We start from the raw sequence: 26,082 nt of genomic DNA, 5'->3' as shown, positions 1-26,082 counted from the left end.
CTATGATATTGGATCTGTCATCGTCCTTCCCTGCACAACCAAATACGTGTAAGCCATGCAATCAATACTCTCTAATGGGCAGCATTTCCGAGGTTCATTTGTTATCTGAGAACATGACACATGTTGAATTTGATTCTTCATAATGCATTTGGTATTAACAGGAAAATCTGTCAAACACCTCAGAAGTCACTTTCTCATTTGTGGTATTCTTTTAGCTAATTATAATAAACAAATTGCAATAAACAAGTAAGTTTCTTATAATTAAAACTGAGCCAGAATTCTGAAGTTTTCCTTTTGCTGTGTGAGAGATTTTCTCTATCCACTCCTCATTGGGATTGTTCATATGCTATTATCTGGAAAGCTGCTCATCTGGGATCTGTGAGTGCTGCTTGAAAGCTTGGTCACATACCCACTGTTGTTAATAGCTGTTTCTCATACGTGCCTTAAACTTAGTGGTTACAAGCTGAATTTACCTTTTATGTATAAAAAAATGTGTTTTAATTTCACTTTACTGTTATTACTTAGTATAAGAATATTCGTGTAAATATTTACCTTAATTTCTCCTTCACCTAGGTTAGTTTCTACAAGTATTCCTTCCTGAAAAGTATTTTTTTGGGGAAGTATGTGGAATTTTGAAGATGTTATCAAAAAAATGCAGGAGTTTCAGCAATGCTCTGACCAATGTTAATCTTCAGATCAGGGAAAAAAAAAAAGAATGAAAATTGGAAATGAGATTTCTGCAACCCCAGCCCGTGTCTCCCCTCACTCTGCAGCCGATCTCAGACTCTTCTGTGTTGCAGGGCAAACACAAGCTGCAGGTGGACACAGGACTGGAAGGTTCCTGGTGCGGCCTCATCCCAATTGGGAGCTCCTGTGACAATGTTACCACGACTGGTCTCAGGTGGAACCTTGGTAAGTCGGGGCCACCCTTTTCCTTCTGGCCACACATCTCCATGCAGCTGTCATTGCTGAGCATCCACGTCAGCCTCACTGCCACCCAGGGGCTTCCTACGGTGGGCATTGGAGTGTAGCACTCCATTCCTGCATCCCTGCTGGATCCCCTGCTTGTTTCTGGGAATGAAGTTTTAAAAAAATCACAATATTTAAAACTGAAATATTGCAGGCAGAGACACGTTTTCAAATTGGGAGTAATATTTTAAATTGAACTTTTCTTGGAGTTGTGATAAATTGCCATCTTGATGCATTGCCCTCTGTGGAGGAGATGCTGGGGGTGCCTAAAGTCCTAGTTACATGTCATAAAGTTACAACAGACAAACTGTTGTATCACAAAAATGCGATACAGATTATTAAAGCTACCTCACTTCCCCTGAACTGCTTTACATATATTGTCTGTTTGTCAACTCTGAATGACTATATCTTTGTCTTTTTCTGATTTTAAAATGGGAAGAGAAGTGGGACATCTATTTGTAGAGAAAGATTTCTTGACCAAAACCAAACAAAAACTGAAATCATCTTTATTTTCCTGCCCAGTCTCCCACTGATTCCACTGAGTGATTCAGCTGTATTCACTAAAGGAAATAATGGGATATAAGTACGGCACGAATTTCAGGGTATGAGAGACTGGTCAGATAAAAGGATGGAGAGCTGTCTGACTAGTGATTATTTCATTCTCTTAAACTGGGTTGTAAGAGCTGAATGTTTAAGGGACTGTCTCTTAAATTTAAAAAAATGAAATATTTTCATTTGTACTGATATGTGCATTTGACAAGTAAGTTACAGAATATTCCTCTGCTCACTCCTGCTGTGTAGTAAATGTTGTGTCAAGTTATACTGAGGGACCAGCCATTTCTCAGCAGATATTCTGCCTTTCAGAGTGATCTGAAGGTCAGATCAGCCTTACAGTAATGGGGAAAGTCTTTGAAACTTACATCATTCTGTAAAATGCTGCTACATGGATCAAAATGTGGTGGGCTCTGTGAGGTTGCTGTCCTTTTTTGTGGTTTTGAGTGATTCGTTTAGAGAGCAAATTATTTATAATCAGAATTCTTTCTAGTTTAATGTCATAAATTTCATCAGTTTTACAAGGTGCTCATTAAAAAGAGAGTAATTTTAAAGATTTGTCTGCTGTCACCAATGGCATGGCTTTGTTATGATTTGTGAATGCTGAAACTAAATGTCACCCTGTACAAAACAAAAGTATTTTTGTACTTTTAAACAAAGTTTTCCACATGTTCCTCTTAAAGGAAACAGTTTACCAGTCTGCCTGTCCCAGTTTGAGGAGAACACAGTGGGAGTTATATTAATAGCTTATAGCTAGGATGGGGTTGAGAAATTGGTTTCTTCATCTGTTTATGATTATGCTGTAACAAACTTCTTCAGGTTGTTAGGAGACATAGCTAGGTATGGACTTACTGAGATTTTTATTACACGATTCAGTCTTTCTCTCTGGGAGACACCAAAGTATTGAAGTGCCTGTTATTTCATGTTAACATGGCACCATCATCCCATCTCCCAGTACTTGCTGCTCTCCATTTCCAAGAGGGAACCTCAGGCTTTACAGTCTTCTTCAGTGATGTGTTATAGGCTACACTTTGAGTCTCGGTAGTCCTGTTTCTGATGGGTAGAGAGAGACTTCACAGCATTGGGATGGCTAGCTCATGGAGTGGGAACTCAGGTGCTATTTTCCTCAGTCCATTAGGAAATAGAGAAGGATACCGAGAGGAACAGGAAACCCCCCTGATCAACACAAGTGTAAAAGTCTCATGCCATAAGAAGAATGGGGTAGTTTATTCAGCACCAGGCCTGCTGGCAACTGATGGGGTCTGTCTGTGTTAAAGTGAGAAAACCATTCTAGCGCAGGAATTGCGAGGGCTCGTGGAGAGTGCTTTAAGCTCGATTTGAAGGGTATGGGATAAAACCAGTCTAACTTGAGATTGGGGGTAGTGTTCCAGGACCAGGGGTGAGCCCAGCTGAAGTGTGTCTACCCTAACACACGCAGCATGGGTAACAAACAAGACAAGCTAGAAGAGTTTGTGAGACTGTAAAACTATGACTTAGTCACCTCCACTGAAACGTGGTGGGATCATTCTCATGACTAGGGGTGTTGCAATGGAGAGCTATAAGCTCTTTAGAATGGATAGGCAGGGAAGGAGGAGCAGTGAATTTGCTCTCTGTATTAGGGAGCATCTGGATGTCTTAAAGCTCAGAACTGGGAATGATAATGCTGAGTCATTATGGGTAAGGATCAGGGGAAGATGTGGCACGCAACCAGTATGAAGAGACAGATGAAGTGTTCTGTAAGCAGTTGGCAGAATTCAAACAATTGCTGGTCCTTATTCTCATGGGGGACATCAACTTACTTGACATTCACTGGAAATAGAATACAGCAGAGAGGAAACAGTCTAGGATGTTCCTTGACACAAGAGCAGGAACTTGGTGACACAGCTGGTAAGAGAAAGTACCTGATGTCTGACAAACAGAAAGAATGGTGGGACATTGTTTGAGTTCTCCATTCTTGGTGAAATTAGGATGGAGGTCAGACTTTAAGTTGTTTAGTACGTTGGTACCCTTGGTACAAGGGTACCTGTAGTACCCTTACTACATTAGTACTGGTACCCTTGGGAGTCAGTCCTGAAGTACAGAGGGGTCCAGAAAGCCTGGACATTCCTCAAGAAGGAAATCTTAAAGGCGTGGGAACAGGCTGTCCCCCTGTTCCGTAAGATAAGCCAGCAAAGAAGACGAGCCAGGATGAACAGGGAACTGAGAGAGTTTCCTTTCTTTGGAAGAAGGGTCAGACATCTTGGGAAGAGTGCAGAGATGTTACTAGGGTATGCAGAGGGAAAATGAGAAAGGCAGAAGTCCAGGAAGAGCTTAATCTGGTCACCATTTTTTAAGGATAATAAAAAAATGTTCTTACAAATATATTACTACCAGCAAGAGAAGGGCCAAGAAGAATCTCCATCCTTAATTGGATGCAGTGGGGAACATTACCAGCGAGAATGAAAAAAAGGCGGAGGTTCTCAATGCCTTCCATAATAGTCAGACTAGCTGTATTCAGCGTATTCAGACAGGAATAGGGAGCAGAATAACCGGGGCGGCCCCCCCGTCCCTCAATTCAAGAGGAAACATTTAGCGACCTGCTGTTCCACTTGGACTTTCACGGGGCCATGGAGCCAGATGAGATCCACTTGAGAGTCCTGAGGGAATTGATGGAAGTGATTGCTAAGCCACTTTCCATAATTTATCAACAGTCTTGGCAAGCCAGGGAGGTCCCAGATAACTAGTGACTTGCTAATGTGATGCTCATCTACAAGAAGGGTTGGAAGGAGGATCTGGGGAATTATAAGCCTGTCAGCCTGACCTCAGTACTGGGAAAGGTTATGCAGTAGATAGCCTTGAGTACGATCATGTGACATATACAGAACAACCAGAGGATCAGGCCTCGCCAGCATGAGTTCATGAAAGGCAGGTCCTGCTTGACCAACCTGATCTCCTTTTTATTACCAGGTGACACGTGTTGTGGATGGCAGGAAGGCTGTGAATGTAATCTACCTAGACTGTAGTAAAGCCTTTGACTGTGTCCCAAAGTATTCTCTGTGGAAGATGGCAGTCCATGGCTTGGACAGGTGTACTTTTCACTTGGTAAACAGCTGTCTGGATGGACAGGGACAGAGAGCGGTGGTGAATGGAGTTAAATCCAGATGGTGACCAGTCGCTAGCGATGTTCCTCAGGAATCGGGAAAGGTAAATATCTTTAATGATGGTCTTGATTAGGGGATTGAACGAACCCTCAGTAAGTCTGGAGAGAACACCAAGCCAAGAGAAGTGTTGATCTGCCTTGAGAGTAGCCAGATTGGAAGGATCCTTGGGAAGGATCTGGATAGGCTGGATTGATGGGCTGAGGCCAACTCTGTGAGCTTTAACAGGATCAAGTGGTGGGTGCTGCACTTTGGTCAAATAACTCCATACATCACTGGAGGCTTTGGACAGAGTGGCTGGCAAACTGGATAGAGGAAAAAGTTCTGGGGTTGTTAGTTGACAGCTTGCTGAAGGTGCAGTGTGCTCAGGTGGCCAAAAAGACCAATGGAATCCTGGCTTGTATCAGATACAGTGTAGTCAGCAGGATTAGGGAGGTGATTGTACCTCTGTATTAGCCGCTGGTGAGGCTTCGCGTCAAGGACTGTGTTCAGTTTTGGGCCCCTCACTGCGAGAAGGACACTGAGGCCCTGAAGTGTGTCCAGAGAAGGGCAGTGAAGCAGGTGAAGAGTCTGGAGCACAGATCTTATGAGGAGCAGCTGAGAGAACTGGGGTGTTAAGTCCAGAGAAGAGAGAGCTCAGGAGAGACTTTGTTGCTCTCTACAATTACTTGAAAAGAGGTTGTTAGTGAGGTTGGGGCTGGCCTCTTTTCCCAGGTAACTAGCAATAGAGCTAGAGGTAATAGCTTCAAGTTGCACCAGGGGTGGTTCAGGTTACATATTAGGAAAAATTTCTTCTCTGAAAGTGTGATTAGTTATTAGATCAGGCTGTCAAGGGAGGTGGTTGAGTCACCACCATCCCTGGAGGTTTTCAGGAAAAGGGTAGATGTGGCACTGAGTGACATGCTTCAGTAGTCATGGTGTCGATGAGGTGATGGTTGGAATAGATGATCTTACTGGCTTTTCCCAGCCTTAATGATTCTATTATTTATTTCTCTACATTATCATCACATAAAAACAAAGGTAATCAGACTTTCAGTCAAGCTTTTTAATGTTTAACACAGATCTGAGTGTATCTAGATTGCTGTGCTGATTAAAATATGCAAATCCTGTAGTGTAGTCAAACAGTATCTAAACTACAGGTGCATTCATGAGATTTCATAGTCTCTGAATAGAGAAAGACAAGGATAAATACCTAAGACAGAAGCTGTATTGCAAGTTGCAAGGAGGATACCAAAACTCTCATTGGCTGCATTAGATAAACATGAAAATTATTTGTTCTGTCAGCTGAGAAACAAATGCACTTGATTTCTTTATTGTACTTTTAATACAGTGGAATTAAGTATTTTTTTGTGTGTCTGTGAGGATGCAGCATGCATTTTGCATGTTTGTCTTAGTTAATACAAGCAAAACATTCGTTTATTTTAGCTCTCATCTTATAGAGATGAGAAAGTTTTTTTTTATCCACACTTGCTATTGTGCAGTACATTTTCAGAACAAATTATAAACGTATTCTTTCCACTCCCATAAGGACATACATCTTTTCTCTATTAAAATCTGACTTACAGCACAGGAATCAGATAATGCTTTGTCTGATTTGACTCACCTGGCTGCTTGCTGACGAAAGCTCCCATATCTAATAAATAAAGAAAAATCCAGTCATGCCAGAATTACCCACCATTTGTCATTAGGTCCACAGAGGTGCTTTCACAGAATTTGAATGAGGGTAGAAATCAGCTGCAGTATTCATCACAGAAGACATATGAGGGCAATGGTAAACTTTTCTAAGAAATGGTTCCTTTTCTAGGAAATTACTGCAGAATATGATTTTGCCTGATAATTTATGCTTCATGACTAAGGCATTTGTTATGCTGTGCATCATACCTATACTGGAAAGATACAGATGTGTATATATATGTGTGTGTTTGTATGCAGTATGTGTGTGCTTTCCAGATAATTTTCATGCAAATTGATTTTGTTAGGCAGAAAGTGAAATTGATGTAAAAATGTTGCCATCACAAGACTGCTACTGTCTTTTCGCTTCAAAAAGCAATAACAATAGCAACAGGAGCAAGACCTTCCTCTGCCTGTACATCTGCTGACTGCAGACTTCACAGGTGGAAAAACAAGATCCCAAATCTTTCTGACACTGTTTACATTGTTAAAGTAAATTCTTTGCTGTTTTTTTCACTTCAGTGGGTTTTTGTTGACGTTGGGAGTTGCAAATGGGACTAACAGATTACAAAAGCCATGGGATTTTGTCTGTGTCATGGCTTTATGATTTTTGATTATCAGTATTCCACATCATAATATCATGTAGTGCACTGGGAGTTAAGGTGTTAATGCTCCAGTTCTGGGCACCTGTCCCAGAAGAAAAGAAGAGCTACATACCCCAGAAGTCTGTTTGCTGTGTTGTTAACATTTCAGCTCAGGGGGAGCAGTTACAAGGCCTCGGTAGGTCATCAGACCTTCCTTCTTCATCAGCCTCTCCTCCCTGCTGCTTGTCCCGACTGCACGCATCGCTTCAGCGTTTACTGTAAGGCTTTCAGACAATCTTTCTCTCATTGTATTTGATTTATTAGCTTTAATTCCAATTATATTGTATTATAGTGTGTTATCATGCATTCCGATACTATATGTAGTGTCTCAGCTTCAGATTGTTTCCGCTGTTTTTAATTATTCTGGAGTTCCCAGTTTCCCTTTTCTGGTGGCATGGATCTGCGAAATCCCTCTGCCCTGCTAGTCATGGAACCGGGCCGAACCAGCCCGTTAAACCATTCACAGTGTGGTAGGAGAACATGAAAAAAGTTAGTAACTCCTTGGAAAGAAAAAAAGAAAGAAGGAAAGCCAGAGTAAGGGAGCATTCTGGAAAATGCCATAAATTAAGACAGAGGACAAGTATCTACGTACCAGTGAAACTATTTCTGTAATCACTCCAACCTGTTTGATAACAGTTTATATGGCACACTTTACTACACTTGTGGAAGTACGTACATTTTCGGTGACAGAGTGAAAAAGTTTCACAGCTGAATTTCCCGCTCTTCCTCTCTGCTTTCCTCTTCCTCTCTCTCTTCTTTTGTTCTTCACTGGTACCAAACTTCCCAGTCTACTAGTGAATAAAGGGGTAATTTTTTATATTGTAAAAGTAGTTGAACAGAAATAATGGGAAAGATGTGGGGTACCTCAACCGTAACCCAAGGAGCCTGCTGATTGGTCCAAGGAGCCGCATCCTAATAACTGAACCATAATTGAATCTGGAATACTTCCCCAAACTACACTGGGGTCAGAAGCACATTGCGAGTAAGACATACAGCCTTCATCCCCACAACCACCAGGACGACCACCAGCAGGCACCGCATGTGCATAGAAGCAATAGTTAGGGGTGGAGTTTGGAGTGTAGAAAGGGCGTGGAATACTGTCATGAATCTCTTGAAGTAGTTGTAATAACCACTACTTTTCTTAGAAATATTACAAATATGTGTGTATTCATTTTATAAATACAGAACCTTGCAGCGTGCTGGTTAGGAGAGGCTATCTCCTCCCCGTCCCCCGCACTCAGCATGTATGCGCAGCACTGAATAAGCATGCCTTCTTTATAACAGCTTCATGGTAATAGAGTTTGATTCTGCAAGTCACTAGATGGGATCTATCTGCAGAGCTTCAGTGAGTTATTTTTCCCTAATCACTGCAGTGCTAGGACCCTGGATAATCCAGCGACAGAAATGCTGCTACTGCTCCCAAAGCTTTGGGCATTTTTGATCTTTTTCAAGCTGTTTGCCTGCAGGAGGCTGCCTGCCTCCCAGGTCATTTATTATTTATTACATGGTGAAGCCCGTTTAAATGCTTCTACAGCAAAGCAGATGTTCTGGAGGGGGCAGCCTGGCTTCCCAATGGATCAGTGTGAGTCAGCATAGGCACTACTTAGCACTGCCTGTGATGATACCACTTTGTGTACATTAAAGGAGAGATGAACACAGAGTTCGGTGGTGCTTGGCTCCTAAAGCTGGAGGTGCATGATTTTCTGGACAGCAGCTGGAAAACTCAGCCAGACTACATGAAGGAGCTTGAGGTGAGGGTTTGAGATTTTTCCTGTCAGGTAGGTCCAGAGGGGTAGGTTCCTTACAGGTAGGTAAGAACATCCTGAAGTGAACTGGTGGCACTTGTTTAGCTGTGTTGCTATGACACGTTCCAGCTACGCAAACTGATTTCTTTATTAATAGTAGTGTAACAGCTGAGCTGAGAGATGATCAACAGAGCAAAATACTATTTTTTTTCCCTTACATCCCCTCAATAATAACTTCGGTTCCTTCTGTTAATGAAAATATGATCTGGAGATATGAAGAAATAGGTATTTTGCTTAAGCCCAGTTTTGATATAGATCATTCTCAACTCTTTGATTGCAAAAGATTGGTGAGAATTCTAAAATCACTTGAAAATCAGAAAAAACCTGCTGCTACTGAAGGGTAGGAGTTGTAAACACTAGGCATCATTCTGGAGAAGAGAGAGGTCTTCAGGGAGCTACCATTTAGACTGATGTAAATATAAAGTCTATGGATTTCAGTGCTGGCTCTGAAATTTTCTCAGTGGGTTTCGAAGCAGAATTTGTCCAAGAAAGAGACCTTTGAATTCATACTGAAGGTGTTTAGTCCTAGAGGAGTTCTCATCAGTCAACGTGTGGATATTGGAAAATCATATCTTTTGAACAATTGTAAAGGCAATGCTGAAACATCGTTTTGCATTTGAGTGAAAGTCAATGAAACACTAGCCAGAATGCAGATATTCATTTGTCATATCCCTTGCAAATATGCTTTAATTGTTTTCATATTTAAATGCCCAGATCCATAATCAATGTGAATGTCACGCTGCTAGGAGATTTCCAAACAAAAGGTAGCTCTCTGAGGTGTGTGGCTATTTTTTGCCAATTTCCAGTGTTCTCAACAGGATCACAAAAGAGCTAGAATCAGGATGAGGAGAAATCAGTCATGTCTGGCTGGAGTCTCCTAAAGTTTTAAAATAACTTTAAAAATTGTATGTGATGGCACAGTTAACAAACACGTCTCACTCTAATTCATAGGAGGGAAAGGATGTTCTTTTAATATATGTATACCCGACAGCAAGATTAAGATACAGCGGGTCATATGTTAGCCCGACCAGTTTATTACAAATCCTAGTAGTTTAGGAAGATGGGGAAGGGAAGACAGGCAGTGGAAAATATAGGAAATAAAAGCAAGTAGTCTTCGGAGAAAGCAAGAGAGAGTCTCCGCCACCAATTTCAGCACTGCTCATAGTTCAGATGTTGATCTGCAGTAGTGATGGGTCGTTGGGAGTTTGCTGTTTGGTTGACGATGACGACTTTCCAGTGGTAGTACCAACTTATTTATAGGTCCAAAGTGGTTGAGTCAGTTCCTTTGGAGTGGCAGCTTCTGGTTTTGGGACCTCAGCAAAAACTCCTTTGTTCCCATTTTCCAGGCCTTGCCAGGAGATTAGAGGGAGCAGGGAGGTGCCCACCTGCATCCTGTTTTTCACAGGACACAATGATGTCATTCTCCAATTCTCCCATACCAAGCTGGAGTTATTTGGTCACAGGCCAGATCTTCTGCCAGTAAACATTCCTGAGCACTCTCTTCCAGAGGCAAACAGCTCCAAAGAAATGCTTTCAAATGTAAAATTGTCCACAAAGTGATGTTGTTTGCCACACAGCAACACCCATCTCTCATCTCCTAGACAAGTCAGAGTCTTATTGCAAGAAATGCCTCAGAAATCAAGCATTGAGCCAAAAACAAAAAAGGGCTCAGACAACTCACTGTTTAGATTCTGAGGGGGTTGTAAGTGTCAGCAGTAATCTCTCCTTTTCATTCTTTTTGTTCTGTTTGAATCTTAGTAGATACTCGAATACGTGATTGATCTCTTCTTTCTAGAAACACTGCAGTGAGGGACATCTTCAGCACTGGTCTATTCTTATACCTTAATCACAAGCAGTGATTCCCTCTGGCATGTCTCAATTCTTCATTCACTGCTCCTTTTCTAAATGCTTTCTATGTTGCTTCTGAAGGGCCCATGCACCCCTTTTTCTCTCCCTGTTATTGACAGGGCATTAGTGGAGAAGAGGAAGAAGTGGATTTTTCCCTCCTGTTGTATAAAGCTCTGGGGAGGACGGGTTTCTGGTAGATGTCATTACTGACTGTTGTTGTATACTTACGAAAAGTTATGTTTTGGCTGTAAGTTATTTATGGCATCCTGATGTGTAGTTAATCAACAAGTGACAGCTAATGTGATGACTGTGTTCTGAAACTACTACTCTTAAATGCACATATCAATTACAGAACACTAAGCAAATCTATTCTTTCCAGGTGGGTTGGAAAGTAAAAATGTCTAATAGATAAATGCATATCTTGCTTTAGAAGTAACTGTGACTTCTTTGGGGCAGAGTATGCATGTGGGGGAATCAGGGAACAGCAGGAAGGGGAATAGAAAGTGAAACAGAAGGAAAAATGGAATGCAAGGAGATCACATTTGGGATCAGAGATGAGTATTGGAGAGAAGAAAGGAAATACAAGGTCAAATTGTGGGGAGAATAAAGAGACTGAGAAAATAAAGCCAGAGGTGATTAAATAGATGGATTGCATATTCCCTTTTGAAGCTCTGAACTGATGCCTCAATTTTGTTGGTGATGTTATTTCTCTGCTGTTAGTGGCCCCTCATTTCCTATTGCTACTTGGGGCTAACAACCTACAGCTACTGTCAGTAGCCTGCTCAGCTCAAGTGTCCTCAGGATCTACTGCAGGCTTTGATCCAGTCGCAAGAGATGGCGTTAGCCATTGGATTTAAAAACAAGAAGGAAAGCTTCCTATTACTTTGTGATATCAGGTCCTCCCATTCAAGAGTTGTTTGGAGTTTGCCTCCCAACAGGTGGTTTGTGGACATACACATCAGGTGTTTTTTTCTCAGTCTGCTTAGGTTCCTGAGGGCTCTACCCTGGTCCAGCAGAGCAGAGAAGGATGCTCAGAAGTGAACCCTGTGGTTTTATCTCTAAGACTCAATTGATGTTGACAACTGTGATCAATTGTGCCATTGCTCTGGAGCAGCTGAGCACATGCAGTGGGATTACGGGTTCTGTTTTAGTGAGCCCCACGAGGAAGCAGTGTACACACATTCTCTGCGGCTTAAATCCATACAGTAAATAAGGCCTTGTAAATAGACAGGGCCCAAAGTCTGCCAGTTCAGAAGATACTTTTTGCTTAAGAAGTCTGGTCTGCTTGGTTAATTTGATCATATAATTAAAGGGTGAATGCTAAAGAACCTGAATTAAAATTTCACAGAGAAATTTAAATTCTAACGTCCCATAACTCTCTGGTCCATGTCTTCACAACCTTGGCATTTCTTCAGTCATCCTCTTTGTCTATTATATCCAGGTGCAAGTGTGTCTATGGGATACTAACAGGTGAATGCGTGTAGCATGTCTCCATGGATCAGCAGAAGTATTAATCTATATGCAGTAGTTGTGCTTGCTGTGATTTTTACATTTTGAAGCTTTCTCCTCTATTTAATAAAATACTGATAAAACCAATGAAACATTTTTAATAAGTCTGAATATTTTTAATATATTTTAAGTAGGTGGTGGTGCATGTCATAAAAAAATAGTAAATCCATGTAATTGGGCATGGAATTGAAATCAAGAGATCCTATAGTCCATATAGATTTTTCTGTAGCAGTATCCATATACCTAAGCCATTCTTGAAAACCTAATTAGAATTCCTCTTTTCTAAGGTTTCAGTGTTGGAGATTCCTTCTTAACAGCTTCTCCATACAGTCTGATCCAATTAGGATTTTTTTCCTTTCTGTGTTATACAAATATATTCTGTGATGAATAGATTCTTCTGCTGGTAAGCATGAGACAGAGTATTTATTATCTAATTTCAAATAAGAAACCTCAGAATTGTACATTTAGGTTTCCCAAACGCAAAGCATTGCTCTATAATTTACACACACAACAGCAGTACCACTGCATCACTGCTGATTGCCATGCCACTTAATTATGCCATTTTTAAGACTGTTTTCTAGTCAGCTGCTTGAGCAATTGTACTTCTTGCTTCTTGATTTAAAGCAAAGGAGTTGGAGAGAATCATATGGTTTGTTTTGCTTGTTAAAAAAAGAAAAAAAAAGAGAGAGGAAAAACGATTATAGAGATGTCAGAAGTTTTTCCATTCTATAGAGCACTGATATAGCTTAAAAAGCACAATTATAGAAAGCTTTGATATGATGAGTCTGGATTAAGAATCTAAGAACTTAATGTAGACTTTAAAATTGTGACATGAATGACTCAGTATTCTTCAAGGTATTTTCTTACTGTATTTTGAAATTGGGTGATGGTGACTTGAAATTTAGCATTCTGGTTTTTAATATGTTTTATATTTCCTAACATTATTTAATAATATTTACAAGAATTTGCTATTGTGGATAGTTGAGTCTAGTCAGTTGAAGCTGAAGCGTGGTCAGTTTTGCATTTGTTTTACATATCAAATCCTAGTTTTCATTTCTGTAAATTTAGCCAACCCCTTCCTTCCCTTGCCTTCCTTCCCTCCTCCCCCCCCACCAAAAAGCATATTTTCTTTATATTAAATTATTTTTAATGCATTAAACAGAGTAGCTTTAATTTTTAACACTGTTCACTAAAACTCAAATAAGCTAGTTAAGCGTGTCTGCCATGGAACCCATTCATTATACAGTTTAAGATGTTTTAGCCTTCAACACCTTGAGTACTATGTTTTGCTGTGAGGTTCACAGCATTAAAAAACTTGGAGCTGGTGGAATGGGTCTGGAGGAGGCTATGGGGATGATCCAATGGCTGGAGCACCTCTTCTACAAAGAAAGGCTGAGGGAGTTGGGCTTGTTCATCCTGGAGAAGTCTCCAGGAAGACCTCTTTGCAGCCTTCCAGTACCTGAAGGGGACTTCAGGTGTCTCTTTGTCACCACATGTAGTAACAAGTCAAAAGGAAGCAGTTTTAAACTAAAAGAGGGGAGATTTAATTTGGATATTACAAGGAAATTTTTTACATATAGGATGATGAGACACTGAAGCAAGCTGCCCAGAGAAGCTGTGGATGCCCCATCCCTGGAGTTCTTCAAGGCCAGATTAGATGGGGCCCTGGCCAATCTACTCTAGTGGGGGGTGTCCCTGCCCACATCAGGGGGTGAGATGGTCTTTAAGATCCCATCCAACCTAAGCCATTGCACAGAATGAACAAGATGAGTATCAGGTGAACTTTCTCTTACGAACAGCTCTGATACACAGAAGTATTTCAAATGTCTGAAATAACTGTAAAACCCTCACAAACTCACTTTTTCGTAATGTACTCCAGTGTACGTTGAAGAATTAATATTTTATAAAAGCATTAGAGCTTGATACCAAGCTTGTGGAATTAATGGAAAAATTACAAACTGACTCTAACTATTAGTATGGTAATCTGGAAGTGCCTCTGTTTCTTACTTCACTGAACTAAGAGAGTTTAAGCCTCAAATTTATCCAATGATTGAGCCTCCCTGGTATTTTCATACTTGTGGCTCATTTTGTTAAATACAAGGGGATTATCCAGTGTGTAAAGCTAAACACTTGCAGAAGTACATATGTATACTAAAGTCAAGCTCTGTGACAGGAGATATAACCTTCATATATACTTGAAATGGCTTTTCTGTATGTAAAATAATGTGCCAGAAACTTAAATCCCAGTATCCATGTCTAGGTATTGGTGCTGGTTCCCATTTGAATCTAACACTGCAAAACTCCCTTCTCTAGCTCTGCACATTTTTATGTACTACTTATCACTACAGTGATTTACAAAATTCATCCTGATTTTGCTGTTGAATGTCTGGGCAGAATATGAAGACATGAAAAAACAAATGACTTGCAAATATTTCTTGCATGTGACTTCTTTACTGCAGTTCAGGAGATGTGGTTTCCTACTGTCATCCGAAATCCAGGAAGAAAACCTTAACTCCAGTGTGGTGTTAGTGGCATTCCTTTATTCCTCATGATGCACAGCAGGCAACTTGACAGAGTTCTGGTTCTACATTTATACAGTTAAGACATATATGTGCATTTCTTTGGCATACATATTCGCTCTTTTTCAAGGTCTCATAGATGTGTATTAATGTCCGTTCTGGCAGGCTCAGTGTTATTCAGGGTGGTTGAGTGCCCACCTACTTCTTCCCCTTTTTTCACCATCAGCTTCATCACTAAAGCCTTTGACTTACTATCATTCACTTTTCCCCAGTTTGGAACATTTCCATTGCTTGTTAGGCCATAGTGAATCACTTTTTAAAAGCAATGTATGTGGAACCTGACGAAAATGTCCTTGCACATTTTTTGAGGCAAAAGATAAAAGTATTCTGTTGTGACTCCAGTAATTCTCATGAAGCAAAATCATTGAGGCAGAAGATAGAAAGTATTCTATCATGTCACCAATGCAAAATCATTGAGGAAAAACAAGACTGTTCACCCACTAAAGCTGAAATGGAAAGTTTTAGAACTATCATTTATGGATTCCTTTTGCTAAACCAATACATTGGTTTTAAACTAATGTTCTAGTCTGTATTGCTAAGCAAATCAGCCTATATCACTGTCGGAACCCTGCGACAAGTCACTGATATGACAGTTCTGGAAGAAAAGGGTTCTGGATACACACCAGGGTCTTTTAAGCAGTCATAAGGTTTTCCACGGAATTTCTAAAAGCATTAGAATATGGTATGATGTCTGCAGAGTTGCATGAGAGCAAGACACCCAGAACTGAGTGAATCAGCCACACAACCCAAATTCATATCCACTGAATTTGGATTGTGTGGTTGATTTGTATTGTAAATCTTTTTTTTTTTTTTTCCCTGTGCTAACAGTTACCACTGTTCTTTGGCTTCGTCTGCTATGCACAGATTTTCAATCCAGATTAAAATGCAGTCCAGACTGGCCAATGCAAGGAATTTGGTGGAGAGTAGGAAAATTTTCATCAATTCAAGGTCTGGAGTGAAACATTAACATCAACACAAGTCTTAGCTGTTTGTAGTAGAAAAATTAAATATCACTCGTTTTTTGTTAATTGCAAAGTGTTAGTGTGTTTACATTGTAACATTCCAGCAGCCTGCAAATGAATTTTTGTCAAATGTAAATCAACACTGGCGGGCTCTGAGAGACAACTGTGTGTGCTGTGTGTGCATGTAGAGGTTGTGCTGTTTGCCTGCACTGTGCACTAGGAGGGCAGGCTGAAGGTAAGCACGTACCACGTGCTTCTTCTGGCTGTCTTTTGTTACACTTATGCCTGCTTGAGCACTAGCACTGTTCTACAACAGAACCGAAGTGTTAAAGCCTTGCTTGGAATTTTGGGAGCGTTCCTGCTGGCAATTCATTTTGCATTCCTTGGGAAAACATAGCTGTCAGTGGCTCTTGAGATTGGCTTGTATTCCTTTTACTGCTACCGGAATTACTTGTGTCCCAGCTGAGTGTCTGTCCTCAGAAGAACTTTACTAACTATTGTGATTTGTTCTCCATTTTATGCCATTTTCCAACTTGCCAGGGTAACAATTCCCATGGTGCTCGTCAGTCTTAGTTTTGCACCAGCACTCCCTGGCTTTCTCTGCCAGTTTTGTGGTGTACATCCTGTGATTCGCTTTACAAGAAACCCTTCAGCAGTTACTTATGATGAAGATAGCCTTTAAAAAAAAACAAAAAAACTGTTACTAGTTACTATGGCTCACAGGACTACTCGCTGTCTGAGTGGGCAGCACAGCAGGCTGGAACTAGGGATGGAACACATCGTTAGCTCCTATTAGTCAGATGTGCCTCTTCTCTTGCTGTTTGTCTCATATCAGTGATATAGAGACTAGCTGTTACTCTGTGCCTAAACAGTGCTCCTCATCCTGCCTGTAGTCCTGTGCTACTGGAAAAAAGATGATTAACTGCAACAGGAAAATAACTGGTGTTAGAACTGGTGGAGAGAGTTGGATTTTGTCCCCTAGATCTTTAGATAAACACCCATTTTGGTGCAGCAAAGTGGATATTAATGTTTTGTAAGAAAAAACGAATGTCACAGTTTGATCTGGTTTGTGTGACAAGGGGTCAAATGGACCCATTAATCCATGGCCTGGGGAGAGAAGAGCAGAGGGGAAAAGGGAAAAGGTAGATAACTGGTCCTGGATGAAGGAAAATGGTGGCAACAAGCAAAGGAAGAAAGCTTAGTTTACTAAATATAGTAGTGGAATGTGAGATAATGCAATATAATACAATAGGATTTGAATTAAAGCTAATAAATAAAGAAAAGAAAGTGAGAGTTTCTGAAACCAAAGCCCTTATTCTGATTGGAGGCAGAGACCCTAGGATGGTCCTTGTACAGGGGTGTTGTACATGTACAAGGGGGACCCCCCCGCACTTCCACTTGAATTTCATAGAAATAGATGAGGAAAGGAGCACTCACTTCAGAGGCGGAGATTGAGGAGTGGCTTACTAGGAATAGGTGGGAACTGGGAGAAGCCTGCTAGAAAAGGGACTGGGCTTTCGCTTATGGTGGCACACTGCAAAGTAGGAAATTCCTGGAATTCCAGTCTAATGATTTCAGATAAGAAACCAAACCAACCACCACAAAGGAAGCCATATTCAAAAGGGCCTAACTACACACTGCAAAGGTCCAGGAAGGAGTGAAAAGCAAGAAGACATTCGCGGAATTAGTTAGCATAGGACAACCCACTGTCTAGAGTGAGTTAGCATTTCTTACTTTGCAGAATCATGAGTGTGCCTATTGTGTGGTATAAATATGTCTGCTTATGAGCCACTGGTTGCGCAGCTGGGGCAGTGCTAGCCCCCTGCACTGATGTGGCACCTTAAAAACTAATAAACTACCTTCATTCAGACTCTCTGTGAGTCTGAAGGAGGTTCTGCAGGTCACTCTAATTCTGTAGTCAAAGTGGCCAGAAAGCAAAAAAGAGCAAATCTTGTGACTCCTAGTCCATTTTAGCTTTCCCTCAAAATGGAAAACAAACAGAAAAACAAAGTCTTCTGGGAGTTGTAGTTCATTCTTCAGATATGCCAGAACTCATGGCATGTATCAACAGTCCACAGAACTGCAGCATTAACTCTCTAACTTCTAATGCACTTCATGATATTATGATGTGGGATACCGATGAAAAACCATGAAATCATGACAGTGAAACACACAAATACGCCTCCTTCCACCCTCAGGGATCCATACTTCCATTAATTCAGCAAATTAAGTAGGTACTGAAGGTCAAACTGTTTTCTGTCCTCTTTGGTCTAGCTTCTGAACATTGGAAGTCCTCTGACTTTTAAGCTCAGGATACTGTGTTTGACATCTTTGGGCTGAAAAAGGGAAATGGGAACTCAGAACAAATTCTGAATCCAGGACAGATGCAGCATAATTTTATGGCAGATAATCTTGCAAGCGGAGGAGAAGGAGGAGGAAGAGGAGAGTTTCTGTTTTTCTTTTATAGTCAGATATGAGGTGCAACGTATTTAAAGTCTCAACAGAGATGAACTACGAGGCTGAGTGTCCAGACAGCTGCACATTAAGCAAGGTTTCTGAGATTGCTCTGCTGTTTCCCAACTGCATTGTCACCATCAGCACATAGATGAGTGGGGTGTATGGAAGTAATTATTTAATGTACACTGAACCTAAAAAGGGACAGAAATATGAGTTAGTACAGTGCTACAAAATGTAAAGGTAGTTATGTAGTAGTTACCCTAAACATTTCCATCTTTAAAGTGGTTTTGAGATGTTTAAGTACAGCAGTTACTGCAGGCTGTGATTAGACAAATGGTTGCAATTGGTAATTGTAACTGACGAGTGACTGATGAAGGCTTTATGTGTTTGCCATTGCATACCACTTCCTCAACAAGGAAGGGCCCAACATTGTGGTCTGGAATAAGCACAAAGCTGTCACAGCAGTGGATTTTACTGTATATCAGCAGGCTGTCAGCAAGCTTCTTCCGGCTGCATTCCGGAACCCACATACATTGGCAAGGGCTGGAAAGTGCACATGAAGGGGCTGAGTACTGCTGGGTGACAGCTCTGGGGGAAGAACCATCCATCCATATTGTTTCTCTTCATCCTTACATCACCCTTCAGTGGTTCCTGCCTCTTCTCAACTTTCAGTGTCAGCTGTGCAGCTTCTGCCCCTAGATCACCGAAGTCTGTGAGACATTAATGGTGCAGTGTTTGACAGTCACTGGGCTAACTGTGATGGAGCCACATTATAAGAAACATTCAGGGCAGAGCGAGTATATTTGTGTGGTTGGGAACAAGATGACAAACAAGTATTTCGCTAGAAAAACTGAGTGGGATAAGAGGTGTGTGAAATCTAAATAACACCGTAATTCTATTTGATTTATCACCTCCCATTTGCTAACTATTAATCACAGCGGCAGCATTTGGTAGTGAGCTTAAATTAAAGGGATTTTTATTGCAGTAGCTTGAGCTTAATATCAGCACATTGTGTACAATGCAAAAAGTAACCTGGGTAATTAAATTACAGGGTAACTCCTCATTCTCCATAGATTGTTCTGTTCTATTCACTGAGGAAAAAATGAGTAGGATATTACCAAAGACAACTCCCTGATCACTAGCAACCTTGCTCCCTGCTCTGTTTCTTTTCCATCACTTCACCTGCCAGTGCCAGAATCCAGTTGTTCCTTTTCCAATTACATTGTAGAGCTAACAATGAACTCATGGCTTTTTTGCCATATGCCTTTCATTGGGCCTGTGTGAAAGAAAAAAATGATGTTCTGTTTTGTTGACGTTTCATATGCAAGTGAAATGGTTGCTCCGTTTCCTTACACACCAAGTGCTGCCTGTCTGCTGTCTGCATTAACCTTTGTGGAGTACCCCAGTGAGATGCTATCTTGGCACCAGCAATGCAGACACTAGTGTGATTGACAGGGGATCCACAGGAGGTGATATGCCAACAGCTCAACTAAGGCCATTCTTCTCCTGCACTGGAGAAAATGTTTTTTATGTTCCAGTGCTTAGTTGGTCTGTGAGTGCCACAGTTTGCTTTGCCAAACAGAACTTCAGAACAAGTGGTTTCTAAATTTGGGGAAGATAACCAGTTCAGTGTTTTCTCCATGTGCATTCCGCAGTTATACATTAGTACTGAAATTGTTTGAAAATTAAACTGGGAAAAAAAATTGGGATCTTTAGAAACAGAACACCAATTTCAGGACCATACAGTTTTTATTGTGTACTAGGTTTTCACCTGTACATTTTGCCTAAGATTTGTTTATTCGTTTATTTGTAACACCAATTTAGTGTTCCTTGCTGCCTACTTGCATAACCAATTCCACATCAGTCAGCCACAGTCACTGAGGTATATAGCTCCTGGCTGCATTTGCTCATAACAGGAAGGTGTTTGCTCCCTCAGAGGGAAGTGGAGAAACATAAGGAAATCATTCACTGTGCTTGTATAGCACCTGCCATCAGGAGCTTAAATGGGTACTTTATGAAAAATAAGTGCACTGCCTAATCTGGAATACACACTTGTAGTGAGAAAATGCTGCATTCCCATTCTTTTCATTGAGGAAACTGAGTCACAGAGCATTTGTCTTATCTGAGACCACAAGCAAACCTAATGAAAGGGTAGGAATCGTAGTATTCTGGTATTTGGGTTGTTTTTATCTTTACAGTACTAAATTAGGTTAAAAGAATTTTTTGCTTGTTTTTTGCATTTGTTTCTTTTTGTTGTTTTTTGTGTGTGTGTATGTGTGTGCTTAGTATAGTTGTACAGAGTTAACTATTTCCGAAGTGTATCTAGTAAGATTACATAAAGATCCAATCTTTTGCTCAGAACATTTGGTCACTTGTTGGTTGTTTTTAAAATAAACTCAAGCACTGTATATGTTCTCCGCTTTCACAGTCCTTTAACCTTTAGTTATCAGTGTGAGAGCACAGTGTTTATAGCCAGGTAACCTGTAAGATAACTTCATTTATAGGACAATGACTTACTTTGCTAGGGATTGCTAAAGGGACTTTTTTGCTGCGGAGACTAGCTTTTGAGCAGATAAGTCTGTACTGGCAAGGGATCTGGAGTAAAAAAAGGCCAATCAAAAAGCTCTTTTTAAAGCTTTTTAAAGGCTTTTTTAAGGCTTTTTTGAGGCTAGCATCAGCACTGCGGTTGTTCTGGGAGCTGGCAGCTTGTGGGTGGGCTCCTGAGTCACCAGGAGTGGATCTGCACGGTTTAAACACCCACCCTCACCTTCGCACCTGATAATAAGCCTTAAATATCTCCTGAGAGGGAGCTTCCCAACACGAGACAGATCAGGTGAGAAATCATTGTTGCTGTTCATTGAGAAAGGGGAGTTTCAGTGAGCAAGCACAGCCCATGCTTCCCATAGGATGCACATATGTGCATGTGGGAGGTGGGTCCAGTGGTGAGAATTGTAAGCTCTGGTCCCTCCTTGCTTTCCTTGGCAGTCTCTGAGACCACAGGCTGAAACATGGTCTCCACTAGACAGTGGGCTTATTCTAAGAAGACCTTGGCAACCCAGACAGAAAGCTTACTGAGAAATGTTGCTGTTCAGGCCTCTGGCTGTAGGGAGTGCCTGAGCCTACTTCTGCCCACGGAGAGTGGCAGGGACTTCACCTGTGTGAGGTGTGAGCAGGTGGACGAGCTGCTCAGCCTGGTGGAGCTCAAGGATGAGGTCAAGAAAATTAGGACCATCAGGGAGTGTGAGCAGGAGATAGACTGGTGGAGTGACTCACTGGCTTACAGAGGGAGGGGCTCCAGGAAAAAAAGCCCAGACAGGTGGTGGACCCCCTACCCTGTCACAGTCAGACAGACCTCACTGATGAGGTAGGTTGGAAAAGAGTCCTGACTCAGTGTCACAAAAGACACCCCTGCCTGCCTGCCTAGCCTGCTTCCACAACTCCCTCTAAGTAACAGGTTCCAGATGCTGGAAGTTGAAGGGGAGGTGACTGGAGAGGTGATGGAGGATCTGCCTAGGGCGAGGCAGTCACCCCCACACCATGAGCCTGCCTCTGACAGGAAAGAAAGAAGGGTGGTCGTGGTGGGTGACTCCCTTCTCAGAGAAATGGAAGGCCCCATATGCAGACCTGACCCAGACCGTCGGGAAGTGTGCTGCCTTCCTGGGGTTTGGGTCAGGGACATGTCTCGCTCCAATTTAGAGGAGGGAGATGAGGTTCTTTAATATCTGTATACCCGGTGTGAGATTAAGAAACAACGGTTCATATGTTGTTGCATCCAGTTTATTACTAAAACCTAATCAGGGAGACGGGGAAGGGAAGGAGGGCGATAGAAAAGGTGGAAAAGAAGCAGGAGTTGCGTAAAGCGGGGATGGTCACCAGCAGGATCCAGCAGCCGTCCCGTTGCACGGTGTTTGAAGATCCCGGGCAGACGCAGCAGAAGACGGGGAGCAGCAGCGTGGCCGGCCTTGGGCAGCAGGCAGGTAGACGAGGAAGTCGAGGAGCCAGTTCTTGAAGCAGCAACAGCGGTCAGGCAGCAGGCTCAGGAGAGTTTGACAGCATGCAGGAGTCACCTCGATCTTCCAGAATCCCTCTCCTTCTTCAGGAGGAGTCTCTTGTCAGAAAACCTCTGTTCTTCTTGAGGAATCTGTTGTCAGAAAACCCTGTTCTTCGTGAGGAATCTGTTGTCAGAAACCTCCATTCTTCATGAGGAATCTGTATGATCAGAAACCTGTTCTTCTTCATGAGGAGTCTGTTGTCAGAAAACCCCCCCGTTCTTCATGAGGAATCTGTTGTCAGAAAACCTCCATTCTTCATGAGGAATCTGTATTATCAGAAACCTGTTCTTCGTGAGGAATCTGTTGTCAGAAAACCTATTCTTCATGAGGAGTCTGTTGTCAGAAAACCTCCATTCTTCATGAGGAGTCTGTTGTCAGAAAAACCTATCCTCATGGTTTTCAGTTCCTCTTTTATCCTCCTTGTTCTCCTGCCTACCTGACAAGGATGGGCCTCCAGCAAGAGTCATTGAGTACCCTCTAAGATGGCCCATCATCCTGAGATAGGTCCACACAAAGGAGCACTTCACAGCTATTTAGCTGCAGTTCATGTCGCTCTGGTCGCCCCTGGCCTTGTCCATCTGCGTTCCGCCAGACAAAGGATTTCACAACCTTTGCCTAGGGCTTGCCTGGACTTGTCCATCTGTCTCCTTAAGACAAAGGTTTTCACGGTCCTTGCTCGGGACTTGTCTGGACTTGAACAAGTCCATCGGTGTTCCCAGCAAACTTTGAGACACAGACGTTGACAGAATAATATCTTACAGAGTAATATCTTACACCACCCCGTGACTCAAAGATTGCTTTAAAATGGGACACAGATGATCCATGCTGGTGAGAGAAAAAGATAGCAAGCATAGGGGTAAAGAAGGGGGGAGGGAGCAGGGGGTAGGGAATCAGAAGTTTCATACAGTCATTACAAGAGATTCATCGGGGTTGCTTACAAATGTTGCCCTGATCTGCTTGACTTCCCCATCCGCAGAGGAAGTTACAAAGTACATAGAGGATACAATACATTTTATAAAACATGGAACCATACAATTAACAGACATAAGAGTTGCAACAGCACACAATATCAATTTGCCACAGACACAGAATCACAGAATTGTAGGGGTTGGAAGGGACCTCCAGAGATCATCGAGTCCAACCCCCCTGCCAAAGCAGGTTCCCTACAGTAGGTCGCACAGGACACCACTCGGTGATACTTCTGGAGTGGTGACACGAATGTTACATAATGAATAAAAAGTAGAAAGTGAAAAGAGGCAACCATACATTTGGCAATAACCAATAACAAATAAATATAACAAACAGAGATACAACATTACTACCCACAACAACACAAAACATAGTACTTTTGCAACCAAAATACAAAATGTAATCAAGAGGTATATTCAGTATTCTAACATGATCAAATTTTCAATATTTCTGTTACAAAACATTAGAGTCCTTTCTGTGTTCAGTCAAGGTCCATAGGAGTATTCTGAAAAAATAAAACAAGACACTGACTTGCCCTTTTTTGGGGGGACTTAGTTAATATGGTTAACAAATGAGGGAACAATCCAGCAAGTGTTAATTTTATATTCCTTTTTGGGTGTGTCCTTGGCCTTCCAAGGATATTTGTTAAAGTATCCCATTAAGGTTAGGGAAACCAGCCTCAGGTTAGCTGAGCCAAACACAGGCTGGCCCAGGCAATAAGTGTTTCTCCTTTGTTGTGAGCTTTCTAATACATCCACCCTTCACCGCCCCCCACCCCGCTCACTTGGGGCGGGCGAAGACATCAGTTTTCTAATGGCTTGGATAGCCGTTCAGGTTCCCTGAGAGAGGCCCTAGGACCTGGGGTTTTGCTTTCCTTTCCCCTACTTGGGGAGATTACGAAGAAGTAGCTAAGGTATGCAGGGAGGAAGTTAGGAAGGCAAAAGCCCAACTTGAACTCAGGTTGGCCTCTGCAATAAAAGACAATAAAAAATCCTTTTATAAATATATCAACAGCAAAAGAAGAACCAAAGATAATTCTCATCTTATACTTGATGCAGCAGGGAATGTGGTCACTGAGGACAAGGAGAAGGCTGAGGTCCTCAATGACTTCTTTACATCTGCCTTTAATAGCCAGGCCAGTTATCCTCTGGGCTTTTTATGCCCTGATCTGGAAGTCTGGAACGCTGCTCAGAATATGCCCCCAGCAATTCCGGTGGAGACAGTCAGAGAGCTCCTCCTCCATCTGGACTGTCACAAGTCCATGGGACCGGATGGGCTGCACCCTCAGGTGCTGAGGGAGCTGGCGGGGGTGATTGCTTAGCCCCTCTTGGCCATCTATTAGCGCTCCTGGTTAACTGGTGAGGTTCCAGAGGATTGGAGGCTTGTTGATGTGACTCCCATCTTCAAGAAGGGCCATAAGGAGGATCCAGGGAACTATAGGCCTGTTAGCCTGACCTCGGTACCAGGGAAAGTTATGGAGTAAATCATCTTGGATGAGATTGCACAGCATGTATGCGATGTCCTGGGGATCAGGCCCAGCCAGCACGGGTTTGTGAAAGGCAGGTCGTGTTTGACCAACCTCATCTCCTTCTATGACTGGGTGACCAGTCTGGTAGATGAGGGAAGGGCTGTTGATGCAGTCTGCCTAGACTTCAGCAGAGCCTTTGACATGGTCTCTCACAGGCTTCCTCTGGGGAAACTGGCTGCCCGTGGCCTGGTCAGGCCTACCCTTCTTTGGGTAAGGAACTGGCTGAGGGCTGTGCCCAGCGGGTCGTGGTGAATGGAGAGAAGTCCAGCTGGCGACCCATTTCAAGTGGTGTCCCCCAGGGGTCAGTACTGCAGCCCATCTTGTTTAATATCTTTATTGATGACCTAGATGAGTGCACCCTCAGTAAGTTTGCAGATGACAACAAGCTGGGAGGTGGTGTGGATCTGCCTGAGGGTAGGGAGGCCCTTCAGAGGGATTTAGATAGGTTGGACCACTGGGCTGAGGTGAATGGGATGAGGTTCAACAAGGCCAAGTGTCGGGTCCTGCGCTTTGGGCACAACAGCCCCATGTAGCGTTATAGGCTTGAGGATGAGTGGCTGGATGAGTGTGAAGAAGAGAAGGACCTGGGGGCGTTGGTTGATGCTCGGCTGAACATGAGCCGACAGTGTGCCCAGGTGGCCAAGAGGGCCAATGGCATCCTGGCCTGCATTAGAAATGGTGTGGCCAGCAGGAGCAGGGAGGTGATCATCCCCTGTACTCAGCACTGGTGAGGCCGCACCTTGAGTACTGTGTTCAGTTTTAGGCCCCTCACTGCAGGAAAGATGTTGAGGTTCTGGAGCGTGTCCAGAGAAGGGCAACAAAACTGGTGAGGGGTCTGGAGCACAGGTCTTATGAGGAGCGGATGAGGGAGCTGGCATTGTTCAGTTTGGAGAAAAGGAGGCTCAGGGGAGACCTCACTGCACTCTGCAACTTCCTGAAGGGAGGTTGTGGTGAAGAGGGATTTGGCCTCTTCTCCCAAGCAACGAGCAGGACACGGGGTAATGGCCGCAAGTTGTATCAGAGGAGGTTTAGATTAGACATAAGGAAGAACTTTTTCTTTCAGAGATTGGTCAGGCACTGCAATGGCTGCCCAGGGAGGTGGTGGAGTCGCCGTCCCTGGCAGTGTTCGAGAGGTGTCTGGACGACGTGCTACGTGACGTGGTTTAGTGCTAGCGGTAGCAGTGGTGATGAGGAGACGATTGGACTAGATGATCTTATAGTTCATTTCCAACTTTATGATTCTATGACTTTTAGAACTATGGCCTGTTTTGTTGATGCCTGCTCCCTCAAACAAGCACACTATGCAGTCCCTGACCAGACTGCTCCATGTTGCACAGGGCTCAACTCTGGAACTGAGTGCCACAGGATGCTGAAGGGACCAGAAATATAAATGGAGTCGG

The 26,082-nt window shown here is 42.6% G+C and overlaps 1 protein-coding gene across 3 annotated transcripts in view; it reads left to right on the top strand.

Moving 5' to 3' along the window:
* TPK1 (thiamin pyrophosphokinase 1) overlaps positions 1–26,082 on the top strand; it is a 187,169-nt gene that overhangs the window by 124,444 nt on the left and 36,643 nt on the right. For all 3 annotated transcript variants that reach the window (XM_042886507.1, XM_042886506.1, XM_042886508.1), the window contains one exon: positions 801–912. In XM_042886507.1, coding sequence (XP_042742441.1) covers positions 801–912 — 112 coding nt within the window. The remainder of the gene's footprint in view (positions 1–800; positions 913–26,082) is intronic.

The sequence above is a fragment of the Lagopus leucura genome, unplaced genomic scaffold (assembly GCF_019238085.1).
Source record: "Lagopus leucura isolate 7727_CA_CO unplaced genomic scaffold, USGS_WTPT01 Super-Scaffold_100058, whole genome shotgun sequence".
In the NCBI taxonomy this organism is placed as follows: domain Eukaryota; kingdom Metazoa; phylum Chordata; class Aves; order Galliformes; family Phasianidae; genus Lagopus; species Lagopus leucura.
Note: the sequence above shows the minus strand (reverse complement) of the source record. Positions and strands in the feature narration are given on the sequence as shown.